The sequence below is a fragment of the Glycine soja genome, chromosome 15 (genome assembly GCF_004193775.1).
Source record: "Glycine soja cultivar W05 chromosome 15, ASM419377v2, whole genome shotgun sequence".
Lineage (NCBI taxonomy): Eukaryota > Viridiplantae > Streptophyta > Magnoliopsida > Fabales > Fabaceae > Glycine > Glycine soja.
The window spans coordinates 46,853,038-46,876,097 of record NC_041016.1 but is presented as its reverse complement, the minus strand read 5'-3'; the positions used below and the strand labels follow the sequence as shown (position 1 = coordinate 46,876,097).

The window sequence follows — 23,060 nt, the reverse complement described above, 5'->3', positions numbered from 1 at the left end:
TGCTCTAACGATATTTAATTTTTATATAAAAAAAATTATTTGATCACTTTTAGTTAAATTTGTAATAATTTAAACGCCAAGGAGAAAAGAACGTTAAGGGTGATTACCACCACAAATCACTAAAGCATTCACATGTCATGAAGTGAACCTGAAGGAAGTTTTGAAAGAAGAGAAAGAAGTTAAGAATCTTTAAATTTAATTTATATGGCTTAAAAAATAAGATAAGAATAACAAAAAGTATATGGTGACATTCTAACTCCACAATTTACACTTTAACTTTCATATAAATTAAATAGATCATGGATGGGCATATATAGATAAACTTGCATGCCTAAAAGAAATAATTTGATTTTGTCACATTATTATTTTGGACAATACACTAATAATAGAGATACGAAAAAGAAGAATATAATACAAATCATGTAATAAGAGATAATTTTACTAGGCTTAAATAATAATTTGTTCGTATAAAACATCCTATTTTGTGCTTGTCTTTTAAAGAAATTTTTTTTGGTGGTTATATTTTGTTTTTGTTTTAGTCCTTAGTGTCAAATAATAGCGTTGATTAATGATATAACAGCTATGCTGTTATAATGGAGTCTAACAAAACAATTCTAATGTTTTTGGATAAAGGACAGTTTTAATCTCTTATACTTCAAAATAGTTGATGACACAAACAAGTAGAGTATAACACAAATGATATAATAAGAGATAACTATTATTATTCATATTTCTCCACCTTATGTAGAATGACTGGAGCGCCATATTGGGGTTGAATAGTCATCACCATAGTTGGAGCATGAGTATAGGTTGGAGAAAGTTCAAACGAGAAACATTGTAAAATCATCGACAAAGCAATCTTTGCTTCCAACAAAGCAAAATTTTGTGCGATGCATATTCTAGGACCTCCTCCAAAGGGGAAAAATGAAAATCTACCATTCGTGGCCTTCAGAACTCCTTCAGAAAATCTCTCAGGTTTGAACTCCTTAGCATCATCACCCCAGAGCTCACTATCATGGTGAACCAAAATTGTTGATATGAAAATCTCCACTCCAGCAGGAAATGATAGGTTTCCAAGTTTCACATCTTTGATAACTTTTCGAGGAACACCAACTCCTGGAGGGTATAATCTAAGAACCTCATACAAAATCATAGTAACCTGTTGCAAAAATATTCATAGTAAATACCATGAACATGCTATTCAATAACAAGTTTATAATACAAACTTACAATCTTTAATTGATTCAGTCCATCAAAAGTCGGTTTTTGGTTGCCAAAAACTTGTGAGACTTCCTCCCTTGCGCGTGCTTGCCAATCAGGGTACCTACTCAATAATATCATTGTCCAAACAAGCAAAACTGAAGTGGTGTCCTGCCCTGCAAAGTAGAAAAGCTTGCATTCTTCAATAACTTCCTCAAGATTCATTCCAACATTCTTATTGTTCCCCTGTTCTTCAATTTCCTTGTGATTTGACTCCAGAAGTATATCTAATAAGTTATTTTTAGTGGCTTCACCCGCCTTTAGCGCTTTGTCTCTCTTGTTAATAATATCCATAAGTGAAGCTTTTATATCTCTATCAATTTCCTTCATCCTTTTAGGTACCAACCTACAAGTATAATCAGTCCTGTAATAATCATGAAATGAAGGGAATGTTCTTTTATGCATCAACTATACTTCTAATGTTGGTTCCTTCAGTAATAAAAAAATGGTAGATTGATTTTAAAATGTTAAATTGAGAGGTACCCCTTCACATACTCATGTCACAATATATGGTAAAATGGTTACTGTAAAAAAAATAATCTTTAGTTTAGTTGATTAAAGCTCATCCAATAAGTTTGATCACTTAAGTCTATCAAATAATCAAATATACATATCTGTCTTACCTCTGTCCTCTCATTTTCAGTATAAGTTCAGTTTTCTCTTTTAGAAGTTGAAATATTCTTCTCCCTTCTAAATAACTACTTCCAAATGCTGTTCGGGAAATAACATCACCAGTCAAATTCTTAACAAAAGGCCATACGTCAATTTCACTTGATCCATCTGAAGACAGCATTTCCTCCCATTTGCTAATCAGATCATCGCAACATTGGATGAATAGTGGTAACATATTCTGTGAATGGTGTAATGAAGAAATAGCAAGGTGTTAAAATTTTCCGTGCGTTTCAAATTAATTAAACACATACACATTCGGACATGCACATCATGTTTATAGACCAGCTGATGTTGCTTGCAGTTGAAAGAATATGTGTTGCTGGCTAAACTTAACTCAAGCTTTGCCATATATACCAAATTTTTTTCTTACTTGCAAAGTATGTTTTCATTATTATATGTGACTTTTAAAATATTTTTTTATTTAACATTTAATAAAAATGTTGTTAAAAGCCTTTAGGTCATATTTAAAAAATATTATTATGAATAAATATTATTAATATGTTTTTATGATATATTATCAAATGTTATATATAATATATGTTGCTAAAATCTAAAATGTCAAAAAAAACTTTAACAACATGATCTATACATAATATTAGATAAATCTTATAAAAATATATTAATAACATTACTCATAATTTTGCAATATTTTTAAATATTATAAACAAATTTTACTAATATTTTTATTAAGTGTTAAATAAAAAAATATTGTTAAAGATTATATTTATAATGATAGTAATTCCTTTTAAGAGGATACATTTTATAGGAAGGTAATTTTCACATTAAAAAAATGTAGATACATTTGTGGCACAATCTCAATATTTGTCTGACATGTTTTCAAAAGACACACATGTCAATATCTAAGATCTTTGTTTAGTAATAGAAAACTAACCTTCAACTTTTCTAAATTAAATGCGGGGTTGATTATCTTTCTATGCTTGCTCCACTTTTCTCCCTCATGCATTGCAAGACCAGGAATAAGTGATCTGATATTTGGGCCCATATTAGGCTTTCCAAAGTCATAAATCTTGTTGAATACATCTTTGATTAGCTCGGGATCTGTGAGGGTCACCCTTGGTGTCTGTCCATTCCAAATAAAAGAATTTTTGCCTACATGCCATCAGCAACAATTAGAATATGTATTATATTAAATATGAAAAAGAAAGAGAAAACTTTGAAGAATTGAAAAAATGAGCAACTTTGCGAGCTATTTAAACTTGACAAAAGACATACAAACAGTACAAGCTACACACTAAGGTTAGTTCAAAGTAGTTGTTTATTTTCACTTATTAAGTGAGAGTCAAAAGAGTAAATTTAAACTACGTGACCATACGTAAATAATTCAAATTTAATATTATATGAACTAATATTATATGAACTTTTAAAAAGTTGTCATTTTTTAAAAAACTTGTGACTTTGTGTTTTGTTTTTATTTTGATAATAGTTCAAAATAAGATTTAATGGTTAATATTTTTTCCATAATATATATATATATATATATATATATATATATATATATATATATATATATATATATATATATATATATGCCTCCACTGTCTGATGGTGAGTCTCTAATGACTAAGGCAATGTTCTTTTTCAGAGACAAACAAGGAGAACTGAGATTACAAGTATGCATGTTCCTTTAGCGTGTTTGAATTGGCGTTCACCATCCACGATATAAAGCAAATTAAACCACGTCCAAATTCATAAAATGACAAGGAAATAAGAGATGAACTGCTTCCAGTGATCCGCGTCAAAGATAGAGAATGTGTTACCAAACATACACTTAGTCTTACCTAAACATCTCATGAACACACACACAAGAAAATCAAAATGCATATGACATGAATGAAATACTTTTTTAATATATTTTTTTCACTCTCCTTTTTACTCTCTCTTTTTCAGTCATCAAATCAGGCACATGGATTTTTTCACCTTTTTTCTTATGTATTTTTATCCATTCAAACAATAACTATTTTCTACTCTATTTCCCTTATATTTCTATATATCCTCCCAATTTCATTCTTTCTCACTTTTCTCTCTATTTATTTTACACAATTAACTAGATATGAAAGTGAACACCACGTGAATGAAACATTTTGGTCTATTTTAAACGGTAATTATCAATTTGATAAGAAATTATATTAATTAGGTCTTTAAATTTTTAAAAGGTTCAATTTGTTTCTCAAATTCTTAAAAATAAATTAATTTAGTCCCTAAATTTTTAAGATTTTAAGAATCAAATTGAGTCATTTAAAATAATTTGGAGACCAACTTGATTTATTTTTAAAAATTTAAGGATTAAATTGAATCTTTTAAAATTTTAAGAACTAAATTGAACTATTTAAAATAATTCGGAAACCAAATTAATAATTAAATCATTTTAAACATGTAATTTCCGAACAAAACTTGGTTCCTTGATATAACAATTGCAAAAAGAGAAAAGCGGAGAGAAAACTAATTCTAAATCTTCCTACTCCAGTTTCCTTTTATAATAAGTTTTAAATGTGTTTATATTTTAAGACATTAAATACACTTACCTTATTTTAATACTTACTATAAAAGATAGTAAAACAACTTGTAAGAGGATGAAGTGAAAAAATATAACGTTACTCATGAAGGTACCATGTTTGTTGACAATGTAATGATCATAGGGAGACACACGCGGTCCTATGTCATTAGAGAAGAGATTCATGGGTTTGGACATGGCTTGCATTTGCATCTTTAATGTCTCCTTCGTGTCCCCAACCTTAAACCTGTATGGACTGCCTCGAAGGCCTTGTTCTCTTAAGATCTTTTCAAGCCTCTTTGGCGTGAGCCATAATGAGTTGAACTTCTTCCATACCCATATCAGAGCCAGTATCAGTATCAGCATCAGAATATTGTCCCATGCTGCTTCCATTTCTCTCTAAAAAAAAGTTAACAGAAATAAGTAAAGAGAAATACTTGGTTTAAAAGAAATAAGAAAAAGACATATTAGAGAACCATTATAAATAAAATGTAAAGTAAAAATAATCAATAGATTTTATAAATTTAATATTTATTTGGTTGTTTACCAAATATATTAATTGTTTATTTTCTATGCGTTGATTTTCTTTCCTCTTTATGTCTCTCTTTTACCAAATACTAATGGATAAATGCAAAAAGCGTGTCTAATTCAATATGATATGTGAGTTATTATAAATTTATGTTTGATTTCATGGATAAAAAAAATATTAATGAACTCATTAGAAAAAAATAAAATCATTATAACAAAACAATGTTGAGTTAGTACAACAAACCTAATTTTTTGCTATTGAATCTCCATTGCTATGCACAGTATCGTCTCACACATAATCGACGACTCGAGATCCCATTTTGAGAGGCTCATAACTTTTAAAAAATCTGAAAAAAAATTATTCACTTGTGAACTTTTTAATATATAAAAATTTTGTATATTATTTTTTTTTGGGTTGAATTTATAAATTTATAAAAAAATTTATCAATAAATTATTTATGAACTACGTTTCCAAGGATTTCTTTTTAAGTTTTTACTTTCAGTTCTAAAAATATCCAAAACTCACTGGGTAGCTTTCTATCTGGAAACCGGTACAAGGATGACATGGTTTGTTTTGTAGTTCGTTATTTTATAGATAAATATTAGTTATTAATTTTGTTAAAATGTTAGTAAAAAAAGATTAAAACTAACGACATCTCTCTTCCTTTCTCTTTTTGACGATCAGTCAATTTTATTATAGCACTACTCTCTTTACTATAGTCGATGTATAAACCTATGAAGGAATGATTTACAAACAATTGCAGCCAAGGTAACAAATAGGTGCATAAATCTTTTAAGCGAAAGGATTTTCTCATCAATATTACACATATTATCTTTAGCACATTTTTTTCTTAATACTTGTAAAAATATTACTAAAAGATTTTGACGATTTTTTTAATTTTTTTTGCCAAATATAAATAAATATTATTAATATATTTGAATTGAAATATTGAAAAGGCACAAAATAAAATTTACCTCTGAATATGCTTCTGCTTCTTCACTTTGTATTGCTGTGTGCGGATTAGTCTCTCAAGTACTTCTTTATATATAGTCCCTTTTCACCCCCGTCGTTCATTACATCATTGATCTTCTGTTTTACGGCCTCCTTTAATTTTGGTTATAAAGGGTAGCCATTGCTGCAAGCGTTGCTGTCGTGTGAATCTTTCATTTGTCGTTGGTGTGGTTCTTTCTCAAGCTTTCTGATTTCTTTTGTATTTAATGACTATACCCGTGCAGCGCATGGCACAAATTAAAAGTAATTTTATAGCCTTGTGGATGCATTATTATAGTTTAAAACTGATGCAGTTTCTAGTAAGCATTTACGAATCACGCTACACAGCAGAGTTCTGCACCTCCTGCTCCTCCACTTTCTTTTCTTATTCTCATTAAACTAATACAGTAATATATTATAATGTGCATGGGGGTAGGTGGGGAACATACTTTCATGTCACGGAAACACTTGGCTAAGGTCTAATACATGCTGCAAGGCGACAAAAATAATTAAAATGGATAGTAATCCTTTCCTTCCATTATAATAATCATATAAAAAAATTGTATTAAAATAATTATCATTATAATTTTTTAATATAATATTAATTATTTTTGTATTTATATTTTTTATAATATTAATGATAAATAAATAAATATATGAATAAATTGAATATTTTGAGATGATCAAATTAATTTGGCATAGTGTATTAGGGGGTGTTTGGTTTAACTGTTTTTTTTTTCATTTTCACTAAAAACAGAAAATGGTGATGAAAATGTATTTGATTGGATTTTTAAAAATACTTTTAGTGAAAATGAAAATAGAAAACAATCCAAAAATGAAAATAATAAAATTTCATTTTCAGTGTTTTCAGTTGAAAATAAGAACATCACTTTAGGTAAAATAAAGATGCGATGACAAGAAATATAATTTTAAGCAAATATAAAAATACAAAAAAGATAAAAAATCAATATATCATACATTTTTAGTGTTTTTATTTCCTAAAAACAGAAAACAAGAAGTCAAATCAAACATATTTTTAGAATTCTAATCTTTTAAAAATAAAAATAGTTTTCAAAAAATAAAAACATAAAATAAAAATATAAACCAAACACACCCTTAAATTTTAAAAAAAATATAATATAATTATCATAATTTATCTTTATACACCTTATATATTAATAATATTTTATTTGTTACTTCACAGTCATTCATTTTTAAATTTCGTATTCCCATATATATATAAAAATTAGTTTACATGTTTTATAAAAGTAAAATCATGTAGCTTTGATCCGGTGGTAGTATTTCTATTAGTTTCCAAGAGGAACAAACAAAGTTCTAATCCTTCCTAGACCAAAAATTTGAGAAAATTTTCAAATTCCTCAAGCAGGTGGTTTTGACTGAGTCACATGTATAACTGATTCGAAAAGAAACTCAAACCGGCTGATGGTTCGGTTCCCGATCAGACCAGCTTGTCTGGACTGATTTTTAAAACATTGAATGAATTAACAAAGATATAAAAAGTTAATTTTATATAATTATTATTTTGTTTCATTTATTTATTTATTTATTATTTTTATCATATATATATATAATAATTTAAATAGACATTATAATGGACGAAGTAAAAAAATGTCACTGGTTCCATTATGTTTCTTTTGTTTTTTAAATGAAAAAAAATTGAATAATAATTCATTTACGTCCTGATCAACGAGGGAATTCTAAGCCCGAAGACAAGCAAAGAAGAAAAAAAAATCTTTAGCGCTTGTTGCACTGTGAAAGGAAGATAGAGATCGAAAGGTGAATTCTAGGGATAACCATCTTATGGTGGTTTATATAGTGAATCACGACAATAGATATTGGATATATTGATATTATTTTTAATAGATTGTCATGTTTGTTCACCAATTATTTATTGATTTTGAATTTTGTTAATTATAAAATAATTCTAGATACTCAACGAAAATTGTTAGCTAAACCTATTAAGCATCGACACGGACGCCGAACATGATACGGATACATGGATATCTGTAATGTTCAAAATATAGGATGTAATACGATGTCGTGTCCGTGTTAAATATTGACATCGACATGTGTCGGACATCAAATATAACAAAGGACTAGAGTATCCGTACTTCATAGAAAATTCGTGCTTCATAGAGCTAGACAATCTTTTCTCTAGTTTCTACATCATTGTCTACCTCCGTGTGATGAAGAAACCTTGAAACTCCATCTTTTTCCGCACCAGCAGCTTCATCTCCGTCTGGCAGGAGCTACGCCTCCTTCTACTCCGCCGTGTTTGGCGGCGCATCATGTTCAACAAGTTTTAAATCTATATATATATATATCAAAAACCAGTTGGGGATCTAAGTTTTTGAATTTTTGTAAGAGATTTTTCAATGTGTTAGAGAACAAATAATAATATCAAAAAGAAAATTCAAAGAATTAGCCAGGGATCAAACAATAAATATATATCAAAATTTCTAACAACAGGTTAATATAAATTAAATTTCTGTATCATGTTAATTTAAGTGTTTCGCCATGAACCAAAAAGAAGAGTCAATAATTGATTCAAAAGATGAGTAAAATTAAATGCGTATATGTATAATTTATTTATTTGGTAGCTGTAATGCTATAGCTTTGCCTTCACATGGAAATTAAGAATTTTTATTAATGCATAGAGTTTGAGAATCCAATTGACAATTATAGTTTTTTTTTTTCTTTCGTTCTTTCATCCTTATTTTACGCTTTCCCTGTTTAGTTCTTGTCTATGCATGTGTCGTGATGCTTTGGGTAGGAGCAGGTCATTAAAAAGATCTTATTTTTTTCCTCTTTTTTGTTTTCACAATAAAAAAATTAGTGACTGCACGTTGATCATAAAACTGACCAAAGCTTGGTCATTATATGTATATATGTATGCATTGGAGTTTACTTTTAAAAAAAATTAAAAGTTAAATACAATAATTAGAGATAAGTATATTTTTATAAAAAACATATTTTAGTTTTTCTTATAAAGCAACTTTCAAATGATTATATTAATTAGTTCAATTTCTCAATCAGTATGGGAATATCACAATATTGCAGTGATTTTCATGTCACAAACGTAATGAACATATTCAATGATGGTTTAGTTCCTAATTTTGTAGATAAACCGATGAACTTCTATATATATATATATATATATATATATATATATATATATATATATATATATGATTTGTAGCCCAAAGAAATAAAAATATATAAATAAATAAATAAACTCCCCAAATCCTATACTTTACGTAGTTATATTTTTTTGATGATTGGGAAATACAAAGACAAGCAAAAGTAAACAAGCAGAGAAATCCCTGGCTAGGATACAAAGTTCCTATGGAGTCAGGTAACAAAATAAAATAGGACTAAGCTAGAAATGGCACATGCTAACATGAATTACCTTTATAAGTGGTCCAACACCACTAATTTTGTCTCCTGTTAGATTGATCGTGAACTCCACAATTGTTATAGTACACCTTTCACAATATATTTTTTCTCCCTTACTATCATAGGCTTCTCCGATCAAGCTACCGCTTCCAACCTCTTCTCTGTCTAAGCCCCTCCTTCAAAAAGAAATCTATAAAATATCATATTTCATTTACTGAACTACAAGTATGTAAATAAAAATATAAGACACAATTTATTTTTTGATTCAAGCCTTCTCTTGTTGCGATCATCGAAATTCAAGCTTCAAATGATTTTTTTTACATCCCATCACATGAATATGAAATCTAACCATAAACTAACATTGCTTCTCAAGTCATGTTTCATACCTTGAGCACCTAGAAATCCGTCTTTCTCTCAGTTTTCGCAAAGGCAACTATAGTCATAAAAATAAAATCAAGTAATATTCAAATGGAACATTCTAATAAATTGTTTTTCTGTTTTTTTTTTTTTTGCCTTGCTTTAAAGAGATGACAAAATGACGTAGAAGGGTCATTTTTACAAATAATTTAACTAAGGAGGTCTGTTTGTAAACATTTGCTTGAGGGAGTCTGTTTTTTAAAGGTGTTCCGCTATTCCTGTTGGTGAAACCCTTATTCCACCATTCTTGTTGGTGAGACTCACCTATCATCCCTAAAGGATTCTGCCAATACCACTGGTCAGATACCCTTGCTTCCCGTGCAATGAAGGTTCCTCCAACAATACTCGCATTTTTTATTTTTTATCAAATCAAATTTTATATTTTAAAAACAATCGATTGTTTTTTAAAATAAAATAAATTTATTTTTCGGCTAATTATTTTACCAAATATTCTTATATTTTATTTTTTTATTTAAGAGATAAAATAATTTAGTTAAAATTTAAAATAAAAATATATAGTCTCAAGTAAAATATAAAATAAAAATGTTAAGATTCAAGTCAAACATAAAATAAAAATGTATGGATTCAAGTAAAATATAAAATTAAATCTGGAAAATATTAAAGAGAAAAAACATATAAAAAAGTATAATGAAATATGAATTATTAATTTAGGTGCAATATAAAAATTAATTATATTAGAGAATAAAAAATATTTGAAATTGTTAAAACATACTCAGTAAATAAAAAAGAGTTGAATTTGAATTTTGAAAAATAAAAAAGTTTAATACAAAAAAAATTTAAAATAACACATGTCATTTAAAATTATTAAATTAATATATTTACAATAATTTAACATTTAAAGATAAACTATGCTTTTAAAAAGGTCAAAAAGATTTTTTTTTCAAATTTTCACATATTTTATTTTATATATTTAAAAATAACTAAGAAGATGTACCCAAAAAATAGAAAGAAGAGAGACGGAGAGCAAATTTCTGTCATGAACTAGTCCGAGTCTTAGACTACATTCATTCATTTACCATATAAATAATAAATAATATTTTTTTATTTGGAAAATTTTATAACAATTTATGCATTGTCCTCTATCAATATATAACAACGTTATATTAACTTATAATATTTTTAATTAATATTTCCTATATTTTATCGAAGGTAAATATTAAGTAAGAGTAAATATATTTAATGTTTTAGAAATATAAAAAAAGTATTAACATTTATTTATTTAATTAATAAATTAATTCAAAAAAATGATAAATCAATCAATATTAAAACAATCTTATAAAAATCAAATTATTCATAAAACATTTGCTCTCTCCCATTGCGCATGAGTTAAGCATGAAATATAAAAAGAATTCATGTAGGATAAACGCCAGTGTTGCTGGTGGAAAAAAAAAAGCTTATGCTGGCGAAAAAAAATAAAATAAAAGCAAGGGTATCTCACAAGTGGTATTGGCGGAACTCTTTGGGGATGACAGATCGTCTCGCCAACAGGAATGACGGAATAAAAAGAATAAGGATTTCGCCACGAGAAATAGCGGAACACCTTTAAAAAATAGACCCCTCAAACAAATGTTTGAAAATAGACCCCCTTAAATAAATTATTTATAAAAGTGACCCCTCTACATCATTTGGCCTCAAAGAGATCTGCCGCTCACTGGCAGCCCTCCATCTTCATGAATCTTTGTGGAGCAGTTGTGCAGAAGGAGTTGGAAAAAGAATCAGGTGTGAAAGGTGTAAGATAGAACTCTATACACCAAATTAATCTAATAGAACATAAAAGTGGTACACAATAGAGGTTTTTTTTACTGTACTACACATTCTCTCTTCAAAATATGCCTGAAATACACTAGTTTGGGAATTTTTTCCCAAACTACACCAGTTTCATGCTTTTCACGGAAGTCGGGGTCTGGCACCCCGACTTCCCTTCTTCCTTTTTTTTATAAATAAGTTTATATATTATTAAAATTAAATATTATATTATATAAAATTATTTTTCATTGATTTTAAAATTATTTATTTATTAAATTAATTTATGTAATATTATTTTATAATTTAATTTTGTTATTAAGAAAATGATATTATTAAATTTAAGTATTTTTTTATATTATTTAAATTATTTAAGATATTTTTTGGGTGAATATATGTTTTAAAATCTGAATTTTTTATAATAATATATTTATTTTAGTAAATATTTATTTTGTATAATAATCTGAATTTTAAAATTTTTAATTTAACTATTTTACTAAATATAATTAGTTTGTTTACGTGATTAGATTTAATTAAAAATGATAAAACTAAAGCTTTTAACAATTTATTTATATAAGAACATTATACTACGCCATCAATAAATATTTAAACAATGACATTTGTCTATGGAAAAACTAAGATGAGGATACATTAGGACAATTATTTCTGCTATGACCATGTTGCCGGCAAAGTTCATATTTTTTTCTACTTGCTCGTTCATTTTCGTCTTCGTCCATCTCAGTAGGAATACAAGTTGAAACGGGACAACCCTTTGCAGTCCTCTTTCTCCTTGGATCAGGACCCCACTGATCTCCTTCATATTCTTGCCACATTGATTTGTGTGGCAATAAACCAAAGGAGTTGTCGTAGATGTACAAAATATGTTGTAAAGTGAATATCATCGACACATAGGTCATGGGATCAACATTGACAGATTTACAGGCAGCCATGACGTGAGAACACGGTAAATGTTTAGCCTGAAATTCACCACAATCACACTTTTGGGATTGTAACATTACTCTAAACCTTCCAGGTGGTCTGGGTGTTTCAAGTGGGGATTGAGTCTCTGTTATAATAAAAGTGTGATTGTGTTTGTCGAATTCATTTACAATGTGTGTATTAGATTCTTGTTGACCACTATTGATTGCATCGAAGACGACTTTAGAATACTGTGAGCCGGAGTTGATCATTGCCTAAGTTTGTCGACCTCTATTAGCAAAGAGTTGTGCGGTCTTGAAATAGGTCTCCTCAACCAACGATGACACCGGCAAATGTCTTGTGTTTTTTAACATGGAATTAACAGACTCCGACAAATTGGTAGTCATATGTCCCCAACGTTTCCTCTCATCAAAGCATTGTACCCATTTTTGTTTGGGTAATTGATCAAGCCATTCAGCTGCACTTGGCTTATTCGCACGAATATCCCCAAGATGTCGCCAATGCATCTTCTCCGTGTATGCGTACCCTGTAAATATTTAATCAATGTATTATGTTATAAAATTTGATTGAAAGAAAATTATAACGAATAAATAAAATAGATTCTCCCCAGCCAACATAAGTGGTTTCTTTAAATTTTTGCAGTTTGAGTTACCACGAAGAAAGTTTTGTGTAATGTGGCGCAGGCAAAATAAATGGGATGTGTCCTGGACCCATAAGTTACTTGGGTTGTTGTAGGCACTTATAATTGAGGGGTGTCGATCTGAAATAAGAGAAATGTTAATTTGCGGAGTAACATGTCTTCTCAAATTCTTTAGAAAAAAACCCCAAGCTGAAGTTGTCTCCCCTTCTACAATGGCATAGGCAATCGGGAAGATATGGTTAACTTCATCTTGTGCGGTAGCTATCAACAGTGTGCCAGTATACTTTCCGTAAAGCCATGTACCATCTACTTGTACAATGGGTTTGCAATATGAAAAACCATTAATGCATGGACCAAATGACCAAAAGACACGTTTAAACAATCTTTTGCCCGGTACTATTTCTCCCCCCTCATACAAGGATTCTGTTTGAGCAGCGACCACAGTCCCGGGAACACAAGATTGCAAAGCTCCGAAAAGTTTTGGCAGTTTGGCATATGATTCTTCCCGGTTTCCATGAATCATCTCCAATGCTTTTTTCTTTGCTAACCATGTCTTCTTGTAGGATGGGGTATAATTCATGAACGTTTTGATCTTTGCAATCAACGTCTTGATGGAGACAGTTGGGTTTGTTTTGACAATTGGTTGGATGATCTGTGCTATGACGTGTTTGTCGAGTTGGCGATGATCTTGTCTGAGCATCGACACGAGACAAGTGTGATGACCTCTGATACTCTAGATAATCCATTTGTTATGCCTCTTTGAATTGCATGCGCCCAAGCTCCATGTACAACCATTTTCATGTAACTTGTAGACGAAGTTTAGCCTTCTTTGGTCAGAGTAAATTGTTCTGCAACCAAAATGATTTCTGATGTTGTATTCTTTGATTGCTCGAATACATTGTGCTTTGTCATCGAAGGTCATGCCAACCTCGAGTGCACCGACTGGTGGTTGTACATTGTGTTGTTGATGAACAAAATGGTGTTGATCAATGTAGTGTGGTAGGTGGTCAAAGTTCAAGTCTACTGGGCACCTAGGTTGCTGATATTGCAACGGAGGTGACAGAGGTGTTGTTGGTCCGCCAACACCCTCGTCATCGGTTTGGTCATCCCTTTGGTCATCGCTTTGCTGATTGATGTGATCAAAGAACTGTTGATCCTCATCCTTAGTAAAATCATCCATGTTTTCATGATGAAATCGTATAATGGGATCTTCGTTAGCAATGGGATGGTCATCTAGGTTTGATGTTTGCGTTTGTGGTAGCTGTGAAGGTGGCGTAAAGGGGGATGAAGGATGGTTTTGTTGGTCAAAGGAGGTTTGTTGGCCATGAAAAAAGAAATCATTCTCGGATAATATTTGTGTGTATAAAGTATAAATGTCAAAGGGGTCTTTTGATTCAAGGTTGTTGTATGAAGATACTTGATTATTGAGGTCTATGTTGTTGTACGGTAACTATTGTGGAGGCGGTAGTTGTAGTTGTGGACATGAGGGTTGTGGAGACGATGGTTGTGGTTGAGGAATAAGCTCAGTAACAGCATAGAATTCGGTAGAATTCAATTGTGGATTCTGGATAATTGTTTCCATCGCGCCTCTAAGATCATCATTGTCGAATAGTTGAGCTGAAATAAAGCGTGTTTGATCGAGATGAAGTGAAATAGGGACACGAAATAACAATTGAGCAACTTGTTCAGTTGCTCGAGTAGGGAGACGATTGTTAATTTTTCGAATGAATTGTGTAAACGTAATAGAACGACAGGCGTAAAAAAATATTGGGGTCATACATTGGTACGTTGATCCTTGAACTGGATTGTCTACAATGTGACCATTATGGTAAATGAGGGTTGGAATTTCTTTAGGTGGAGCCAAGGTGGTGCTTATGGGATATGAGTGGAAATGGTGTGAGAGTTACAAATCGAGTTTTGTTTTATGAGAAAATTGTTGTGTGTGATATGTTGTTGTCAAATGGTGATATTATATATAGGCTGAGAAAGTTTAGTACTAGAGTTAGATTGGAATGTTAGGTGGGAGAGTTAGATTGGAAGGTTAGGTTGGGAGAGTTAGTTACGAGGGTTAGATGGGAGGGGTAGGTGGGAGTGTTAGATTGGAAGGTTAGATGGGAGAGTTAGATTGGAAGGTTAGGTGGGAGAGTTAGTTACGAGGGTTAGATGGAAGGGGTTAGGTAGGAGTGTTAGCTTGAAAGGTTAGGTGGGAGGGTTAGGCAGCAAAGTTAGTTACGACGGTTAGGTAGGAGAGTTAGGTAGGACATTAAGTGCATGTGAGTAAATTAGTGTACACATGTGAGTGAACAGTATGCAACCTCACACATTAATATACATGACAGATTGTTCGTTTAATCATGATTGTTGACCGCAGTGTTCCGTATCGCATGCCAAGGTCACATGGATTGTTCAGAAACATGTTAATGGGATAAACATACGCATGTGAGTGAACAGTGTGCAACACCACACTTTAATGGGGTGTCAGTGCATGTGAGGGTTAGGTCTGACATTGCTCCGCATCTCTGAAATGATGCATATGTAGACTATTATTACTGAAGTAAATTAAAAATAACAACTTCAAAGCATGCAACAACTACAACTAGATAATAAAGACGGAGAAAAACTTCAATGCAATACAATAACAAAATATGTTAAATTATTCATTCTAATTTCATGGTATTCTCCAGCTTCTGCTCCATGTCGGCCCAACTTAGGTCATTAACTTGAGTAGGTGATAATGAATTATGAACATCAACTTTAAATTCCATACATATTACACTTCTCATATTGAGAAATGTATGAAGCATGCATGAGACACCTTCTTCGTCAATAATTTGAATTGCCCTATATTGAACTTCACCATTTAATTGATATACAGGACAACGATACCAAAGGGTATTAATTATAGGCATAACACCATTATCTGTAATTGATGACTGTATTGCAGTGATTATATTTGGCAGCGTCATTGTTGGATTCAAGAGTAACGACTTTGTGTTGTCACCTCTGAAAATTGCATTTGCACTTGAACTTTGAATGATTTCACCATTGATATAAAGTACACACAAATAGGCTCTGACCTCATTGCTAGCCGTCTCTGTTTTCTCTGACAATTTGATTAGACGCAACAGTGCAAAGTATTAGGTGACGTGGTAGGTTTATATATGCAATCAATCACGGGTCCATGGTTCACGTGAATTAGAATCTCAATGCATCACAGTACCACAGTCGTGTTAATGTGCTTTGGAATCTCGAGGCCTTACAACGAGACAAAATATAAATGTGGTTTGGAATCTTGAGGCATTACAATTACATTAAGTGTAATGTTGAGGCCATGCGAAATGTTGAGAACAAAGCTAATGCGGTTATCGTACGCATGCGGGTGAATAGTGTGCTCGAAAATGTCATTGGTTCACGTGCATTAGAATCTCGATGCGTGACAGTACCACAGTTGATGTTAACGTGCTTTGGAATCTCGATGCCTTGCAACGAGACAATTTATAAATGTGCTTTGGATTCTCGAGACATTACAATTACCTTAAGTGTAATGTTAAAAACATGTGAATTATTGAGAACCAAGTTAATGTGGTTAACGTACGCATGCGGGTGAACAGTGTGCACGAAATTTTAGTGATTCACGTGAATTAGAATCTCGATGCATCACAGTACCATAGTCATGTTAATGTGCTTTGGAATCTCGAGGCCTTAGAACGAGACAAATTATAAATGTGCTTTGGAATCTCGAGGCATTACAGTTATCTTAAGTGTATTTGTGCTTGCAAAACCGAACATAGTGTAAATGATAAATATATGAGAGGTGCATGTCAATACCACATTTGCATCACCCAAATTCAAATTTTATATCATTTGTATTCGGTTTACCATTTGACATCATTCTCATGGATGATAAACCTCTATTGCGTGATCAACACATTCATCGTTCACGTACTACGATTAATGAGTTAATCACTTCCTATTACCATACAATACCTGAACTAGAACCACAAATTATACCATTATTATCGTCTACTGGGTTCTAACATATTTCCTTAATCAAACAGTGTAAAATTGATCCTGCATTGATCATTGCATTGGTTGAACGATGGAGGCCTGAAACACATACCTTTCACCTGCCATGGGGAGAGTGCACCATCACACTCGAAGATGTTGCACTTCATCTAGGCATTAGAGTCGATGTTCGTGTTGTGGCTGGACCTAGCTTCTTATATTGGGATGAGTTATGCCACGAGTTACTAGGGGAAGTCCCTCCCGAAAATGCACGTAAAGGAGCCGCACTGAAGCTGACATGGTTGCTAAACATGTTGCGCGCACCATTGCCTGAAGAACCAACAACGCACTAACTACAATGCAAGTGTAGAGCTTACATAATGTACATGATTGGCGGTGCTTTAATTCCTGATAAATCTGGAAATAGAGTTCATTTAATGTATTTGAACCTATTACGTGATTTGAACAACACAAAAAAATATAGTTGGGGTTCGGCTTGCTTAGCAAACCTGTATAGAGAACTATGTCGAGCATCATCGGAGGTTGGTAAATCTATGTGTGGTTGTGTCATACTATTGCAGTCATAGGCTTGGTACTGCATGCCTTTTATTGCACCAAGAGTCCCACGACCCGAAACAACTTTTCCACTGGCTAAAAGGTTATTTACATATAGCGAAATGTAAATTTTTTTTATTTCAATGACGTGTATTATAACATTACAATGAATACTGATTTTGTATGTTTTACATTTTAGATGGAGTGGTGGTAGATTAGAATATAGGGCCACACCGCATGTTGACTTAGTCGGATATAGGTCTCGTATAGATCATATGGAGAGCCATGAGGTATAATACTATCATGATCTACACCTTAAATATAAACATACATACTAACATGTTGCCTTGTTGGCATATATTTCAATTTTCTTGGGTCCCATATAGAGGATTTGAAGAACACCTACCCAGACGTGCACATAGAGACATGGAGATTTGGTCTGCATGTACTGCAATTATTTGTTTCTCGATTGTCGAATGGCATCAAACAAATCGGGTGAAGCTACAATTTGGACTACAACAAGATATCCCTGTTGATCCCATGAATCTTGATCTACTTCACCAAATTGACATGCGAGGCAATCATTACACTGATTGGATGGAATATCATGCGAAGTGGATTAATATCTGGAAAAACAAACACAAGGATATTTTAGCTGGGCAATGGGTTGAAGGAATAATGACACATACACCAGCGTACATGGAATGATATAAGAAAAACATTACTTTGTTCTTGTCTGTTGAACAACAACTACATGATCCACGCACAACAATTACACAAAATGTTGCAGGGTCAGGTGTTGAACAAACACATTTTGAAATTCCACATCCTCAGTCAATATATTCTACTCCTTCACCTGTTCATCAAACTTTTGACCACACTGGCGAGTCAATCACCGCAACCACCCATGAATGGATGACCAATTTATTTGGCGTCGATTTCAATACACCAAATTCAGCGGCATCATATTTAGCTACTTTACAACAGTTCGATGCACCACATTCGTTTGGAGAACAAGGTCAAAGTTCTTCAGCTGCAGCAACCAATATTGAAAATACTAACATAGAACAACAACATGATCATGACGTGGAAGAACCAGTCGTACTGGAAAGAAGAAATTCGCGACGTAATCGGGGTCCACCACCTTGTGGGACTGGTCATCGTCTTGGTCATTGAAGTATAAAATGTTGTGATAATGAGATCAAATATGTTTAAGTACCCCTGTAATGGCATCATCAAATATGATTTGGACCCTTGCAACTATGGTTAAGTACCCATGTTCTGCATTTTTTTAAAATTATGTCGAACACATTAATGATATTTGTGACTCATTTTTTCTATAGCTTAAACGTCAAAGAATCCAAAAAAAAATATTTCGTGCACCAGTTCCATGGACTAATACCTCAAAATACAAGTACAAAATCAAAAAAACTATGATTTGGACCTTTGCAACTATGCTTAAGAGCCCATGTTCTGCATTTTTTTAAAATTATTTCGAACACATTAATGATATTTGTGACTCATTTTTTCTATATTTTGAACGTCAAAGAATCCAAAAAAAATTATTTCGTGCACCAGTTCCATGGACTAACACCTCAAAATACAAGTACAAAATAAAAAAAACTATGATTTGGACCCTTGCAACTATGCTTAAGTACCCATGTTCTGCATTTCTTTAAAATTATGTCACACACATTAATGATGTTTGTGACTCATTTTTTCTATAGTTTGAACGTCAAAGAATCCAAAAAAAATTATTTCGTGCACCAGTTCCATGGACTTACACCTCAAAATACAAGTACAAAATAAAAAAAAACTATGATTTGGACCCTTCCAACTATGGTTAAGTGCCCATGTTCTGCATTTTTTTCAAATTATGTTGAACACATTAATGATATTTGTGACTCATTTTTTCTATAGCTTAAACGTCAAGGAATCCAAAAAAAAATATTTCGTGCACCAGTTCAATGGACTAACACCTCAAAATACAAGTTCAAAATCAAAAAATCTATGATTTGGACCTTTGCAACTATGCTGAAGAGCCCATGTTTTGCATTTTTTTAAAATTATTTCGAACACATTAATGATATTTGTGACTCATTTTTTCTATATTTTGAACGTCAAAGAATCCAAAAAAAATTATTTCGTGCACCAGTTCCATGGACTAACACCTCAAAATACAAGTACAAAATAAAAAAAACTATGATTTGGACCCTTGCAACTATGCTTAAGTACCCATGTTCTGCATTTCCTTAAAATTATGTCACACACATTAATGATGTTTGTGACTCATTTTTTATATATTTTGAACGTCAAAGAATCCAAAAAAAATTATTTCGTGCACCAGTTCCATGGACTTACACCTCAAAATACAAGTACAAAATAAAAAAAAACTATGATTTGGACCCTTGCAACTATGGTTAAGTCCCCATGTTCTGCATTTTTTTAAAATTATGTTGAACACATTAATGATATTTGTGACTCATTTTATCTATAGCTTGAACGTCAAAGAATCCAAAAAAAAATATTTCGTGCACCAGTTCCATGGACTAACACCTCAAAATACAAGTACAAAATCAAAAAAACTATGATTTGGACCTTTGCAACTATGCTTAAGAGCCCATGTTCTGCATTTTTTTAAAATTATTTCGAACACATTAATGATATTTGTGACTCATTTTTTCTATATTTTGAACGTCAAAGAATCCAAAAAAAATAATTTCGTGCACCAGTTCCATGGACTAACACCTCAAAATACAAGTACAAAATCAAAAAAACTATGATTTGGACCCTTGCAACTATGCTTAAGTACCCATGTTCTGCATTTCTTTAAAATTATGTCACACACATTAATGATGTTTGTGACTCATTTTTTCTATATTTTCAACGTCAAAGAATCCAAAAAAAAAAAAAATTCGTGCACCAGTTCCATGGACTTATACTTCAAAATACAAGTACAAAATCAAAATAACTATGATTTGGACCCTTGCAACTATGCTTAAGAGCCCATGTTCTGCATTTTTTTAAAATTATTTCGAACACATTATTGATATTTGTGACTCATTTTTTCTATATTTTGAACGTCAAAGTATCCAAAAAAAATTATTTCGTGCACCAGTTCCATGGACTAACACCTCAAAATACAAGTACAAAATCAAAAAAACTATGATTTGGACCCTTGCAACTATGCTTAAGTACCCATGTTCTGCATTTCTTTAAAATTATTTCACACACATTAATGATGTTTGTGACTCATTTTTTCTATAGTTTGAACGTCAAAGAATCCAAAAAAACTTATTTCGTTCACCAGTTCCATGGACTTACACCTCAAAATACAAGTACAAAATAAAAAAAACTATAATTTGGACCCTTCCAACTATGGTTAAGTGCCCATGTTCTGCATTTTTTTCAAATTATGTTGAACACATTAATGATATTTGTGACTTATTTTTTCTATAGGTTAAACGTCAAAGAATCAAAAAAAAAAATATTTCGTGCACCAGTTCCATGGGCTAACACCTCAAAATACAAGTACAAAATCAAAAAAACTATGATTTGGACCCTTGCAACTATGCTTAAGTACCCATGTTCTGCATTTCTTTAAAATTATGTCACACACATTAATGATGTTTGTGACTCATTTTTTCTATAGTTTTAACGTCAAAGAATCCAAAAAAAATTATTTTGTGCACCAGTTCCATGGACTTACACCTCAAAATACAAGTACAAAATAAAAAAAACTATGATTTGGACCCTTCCAACTATGCTTAAGAGCCCATGTTCTGCATTTTTTTTAAATTATGTCGAACACATTAATGATATTTGTGACTCATTTTTTCTATAGTTTGAATGTCAAAGAATCCAAAAAAAATATTTCGTGCACCAGTTCCATGGGCTAACACCTCAAAATACAAGTACAAAATCAAAAAAACTATGATTTGGACCCTTGCAACTATGCTTAAGTACCCATGTTCTGCATTTCTTTAAAATTATGTCACACACATTAATGATGTTTGTGACTCATTTTTTCTATAGTTTTAACGTCAAAGAATCCAAAAAAAATTATTTTGTGCACCAGTTCCATGGACTTACACCTCAAAATACAAGTACAAAATAAAAAAAACTATGATTTGGACCCTTCCAACTATGCTTAAGAGCCCATGTTCTGCATTTTTTTTAAATTATGTCGAACACATTAATGATATTTGTGACTCATTTTTTCTATAGTTTGAATGTCAAAGAATCCAAAAAAAATATTTCGTGCACCAGTTCCATGGACTAACACCTCAAAATACAAGTACAAAATCAAAAAAACTATGATTTGGACCTTTGCAACTATGCTTAAGAGCCCATGTTCTGCATTTTTTAAAAATTATTTCGAACACATTAATGATATTTCTGACTCATTTTTTCTATATTTTGAACGTCAAAGAATCCAAAAAAAATTATTTCGTGCACCAGTTCCATGGACTAACACCTCAAAATACAAGTACAAAATCAAAAAAACTATGATTTGGACTCTTGCAACTATGCTTAAGTATCCATGTTCTGCATTTCTTTAAAATTATGTCACACACATTAATGATGTTTGTGACTCATTTTTTCTATAGTTTGAACGTCAAAGAATCCAAAAAAAATTATTTTGTGCACCAGTTCCATGGACTTACACCTCAAAATACAAGTACAAAATAAAACAAACTATGATTTGGACCCTTCCAACTATGCTTAAGAGCTCATGTTCTGCATTTTTTTCAAATTATGTTGAACACATTAATGATATTTGTGACTCATTTTTTCTATATTTTGAACGTCAAAGAATCCAAAAAAAAAAAATTCGTGCACCAGATCCATGGACTTATACTTCAAAATACAAGTACAAAATCAAAATAACTATGATTTGGACCCTTGCAACTATGCTTAAGTACCCATGTTCTGCATTTCTTTAAAATTATTTCACACACATTAATGATGTTTGTGACTCATTTTTTCTATAGTTTGAACGTCAAAGAATCCAAAAAAAATTATTTCGTGCACCAGTTCCATGGACTTACACCTCAAAATACAAGTACAAAATAAAAAAAACTTTGATTTGGACCCTTCCAACTATGGTTAAGTGCCCATGTTCTGCATTTTTTTCAAATTATGTTGAACACATTAATGATATTTGTGACTTATTTTTTCTATAGCTTAAACGTCAAAGAATCAAAAAAGAAAATATTTCGTGCACCAGTTCCATGGACTAACACCTCAAAATACAAGTACAAAATCAAAAAAACTATGATTTGGACCCTTGCAACTATGCTTAAGTACCCATGTTCTGCATTTCTTTAAAATTATGTCACACACATTAATGATGTTTG

General features: G+C 31.4%; 2 protein-coding genes and 1 pseudogene across 5 annotated transcripts; all 3 read right to left on the bottom strand.

The window, feature by feature from the left end:
* Positions 1-546: 546 nt before the first annotated feature.
* LOC114386766 (cytochrome P450 716A67-like) lies at positions 547-6,183 on the bottom strand. 4 transcript variants are annotated; one of them, XM_028346808.1, is made up of 7 exons: positions 5,948-6,183; positions 5,217-5,319; positions 4,561-4,843; positions 2,825-3,042; positions 1,884-2,110; positions 1,231-1,624; positions 547-1,159 (listed from the first exon to the last, which is right to left on the bottom strand). In XM_028346808.1, the coding sequence occupies exons 3-7, from the start codon at positions 4,835-4,837 to the stop codon at positions 722-724; spliced, it is 1,554 nt and encodes a 517-aa protein (XP_028202609.1). In that variant the 5' UTR covers positions 4,838-4,843; positions 5,217-5,319; positions 5,948-6,183; the 3' UTR covers positions 547-721. The 4 variants fall into 4 exon arrangements, with proteins under 4 accessions (XP_028202609.1, XP_028202611.1, XP_028202608.1 ...); XM_028346810.1 differs by having other exon boundaries at positions 1,231-1,606; positions 5,948-6,179; XM_028346807.1 differs by lacking the exon at positions 5,217-5,319 and having other exon boundaries at positions 5,948-6,182.
* A 6,013-nt stretch (positions 6,184-12,196) lies between these two features.
* On the bottom strand, positions 12,197-12,751 carry LOC114386220. Its single transcript, XM_028346192.1, has one exon. The coding sequence runs from the start codon at positions 12,749-12,751 to the stop codon at positions 12,197-12,199; it is 555 nt and encodes a 184-aa protein (XP_028201993.1).
* Positions 12,752-17,546: 4,795 nt separating this feature from the next.
* LOC114386219 overlaps positions 17,547-23,060 on the bottom strand; it is a 29,201-nt pseudogene continuing 23,687 nt past the window's right edge.

Coding starts and splice junctions, on each gene's coding strand:
- LOC114386220 (XM_028346192.1), bottom strand. CDS start 12,751: ATGATCAACTCCGGCTCACAGTATTCTAAAGTCGTCTTCGATGCAATC.
- LOC114386766 (XM_028346808.1), bottom strand. CDS start 4,837: ATGGAAGCAGCATGGGACAATATTCTGATGCTGATACTGATACTGGCT. Junction 3,043..4,560: donor TTACATTGTCAACAAACATG/GTACCTTCATGA, acceptor GATGGCATGTAG/GCAAAAATTCTTTTATTTGG. Junction 2,111..2,824: donor TTAATTTAGAAAAGTTGAAG/GTTAGTTTTCTA, acceptor CACCATTCACAG/AATATGTTACCACTATTCAT.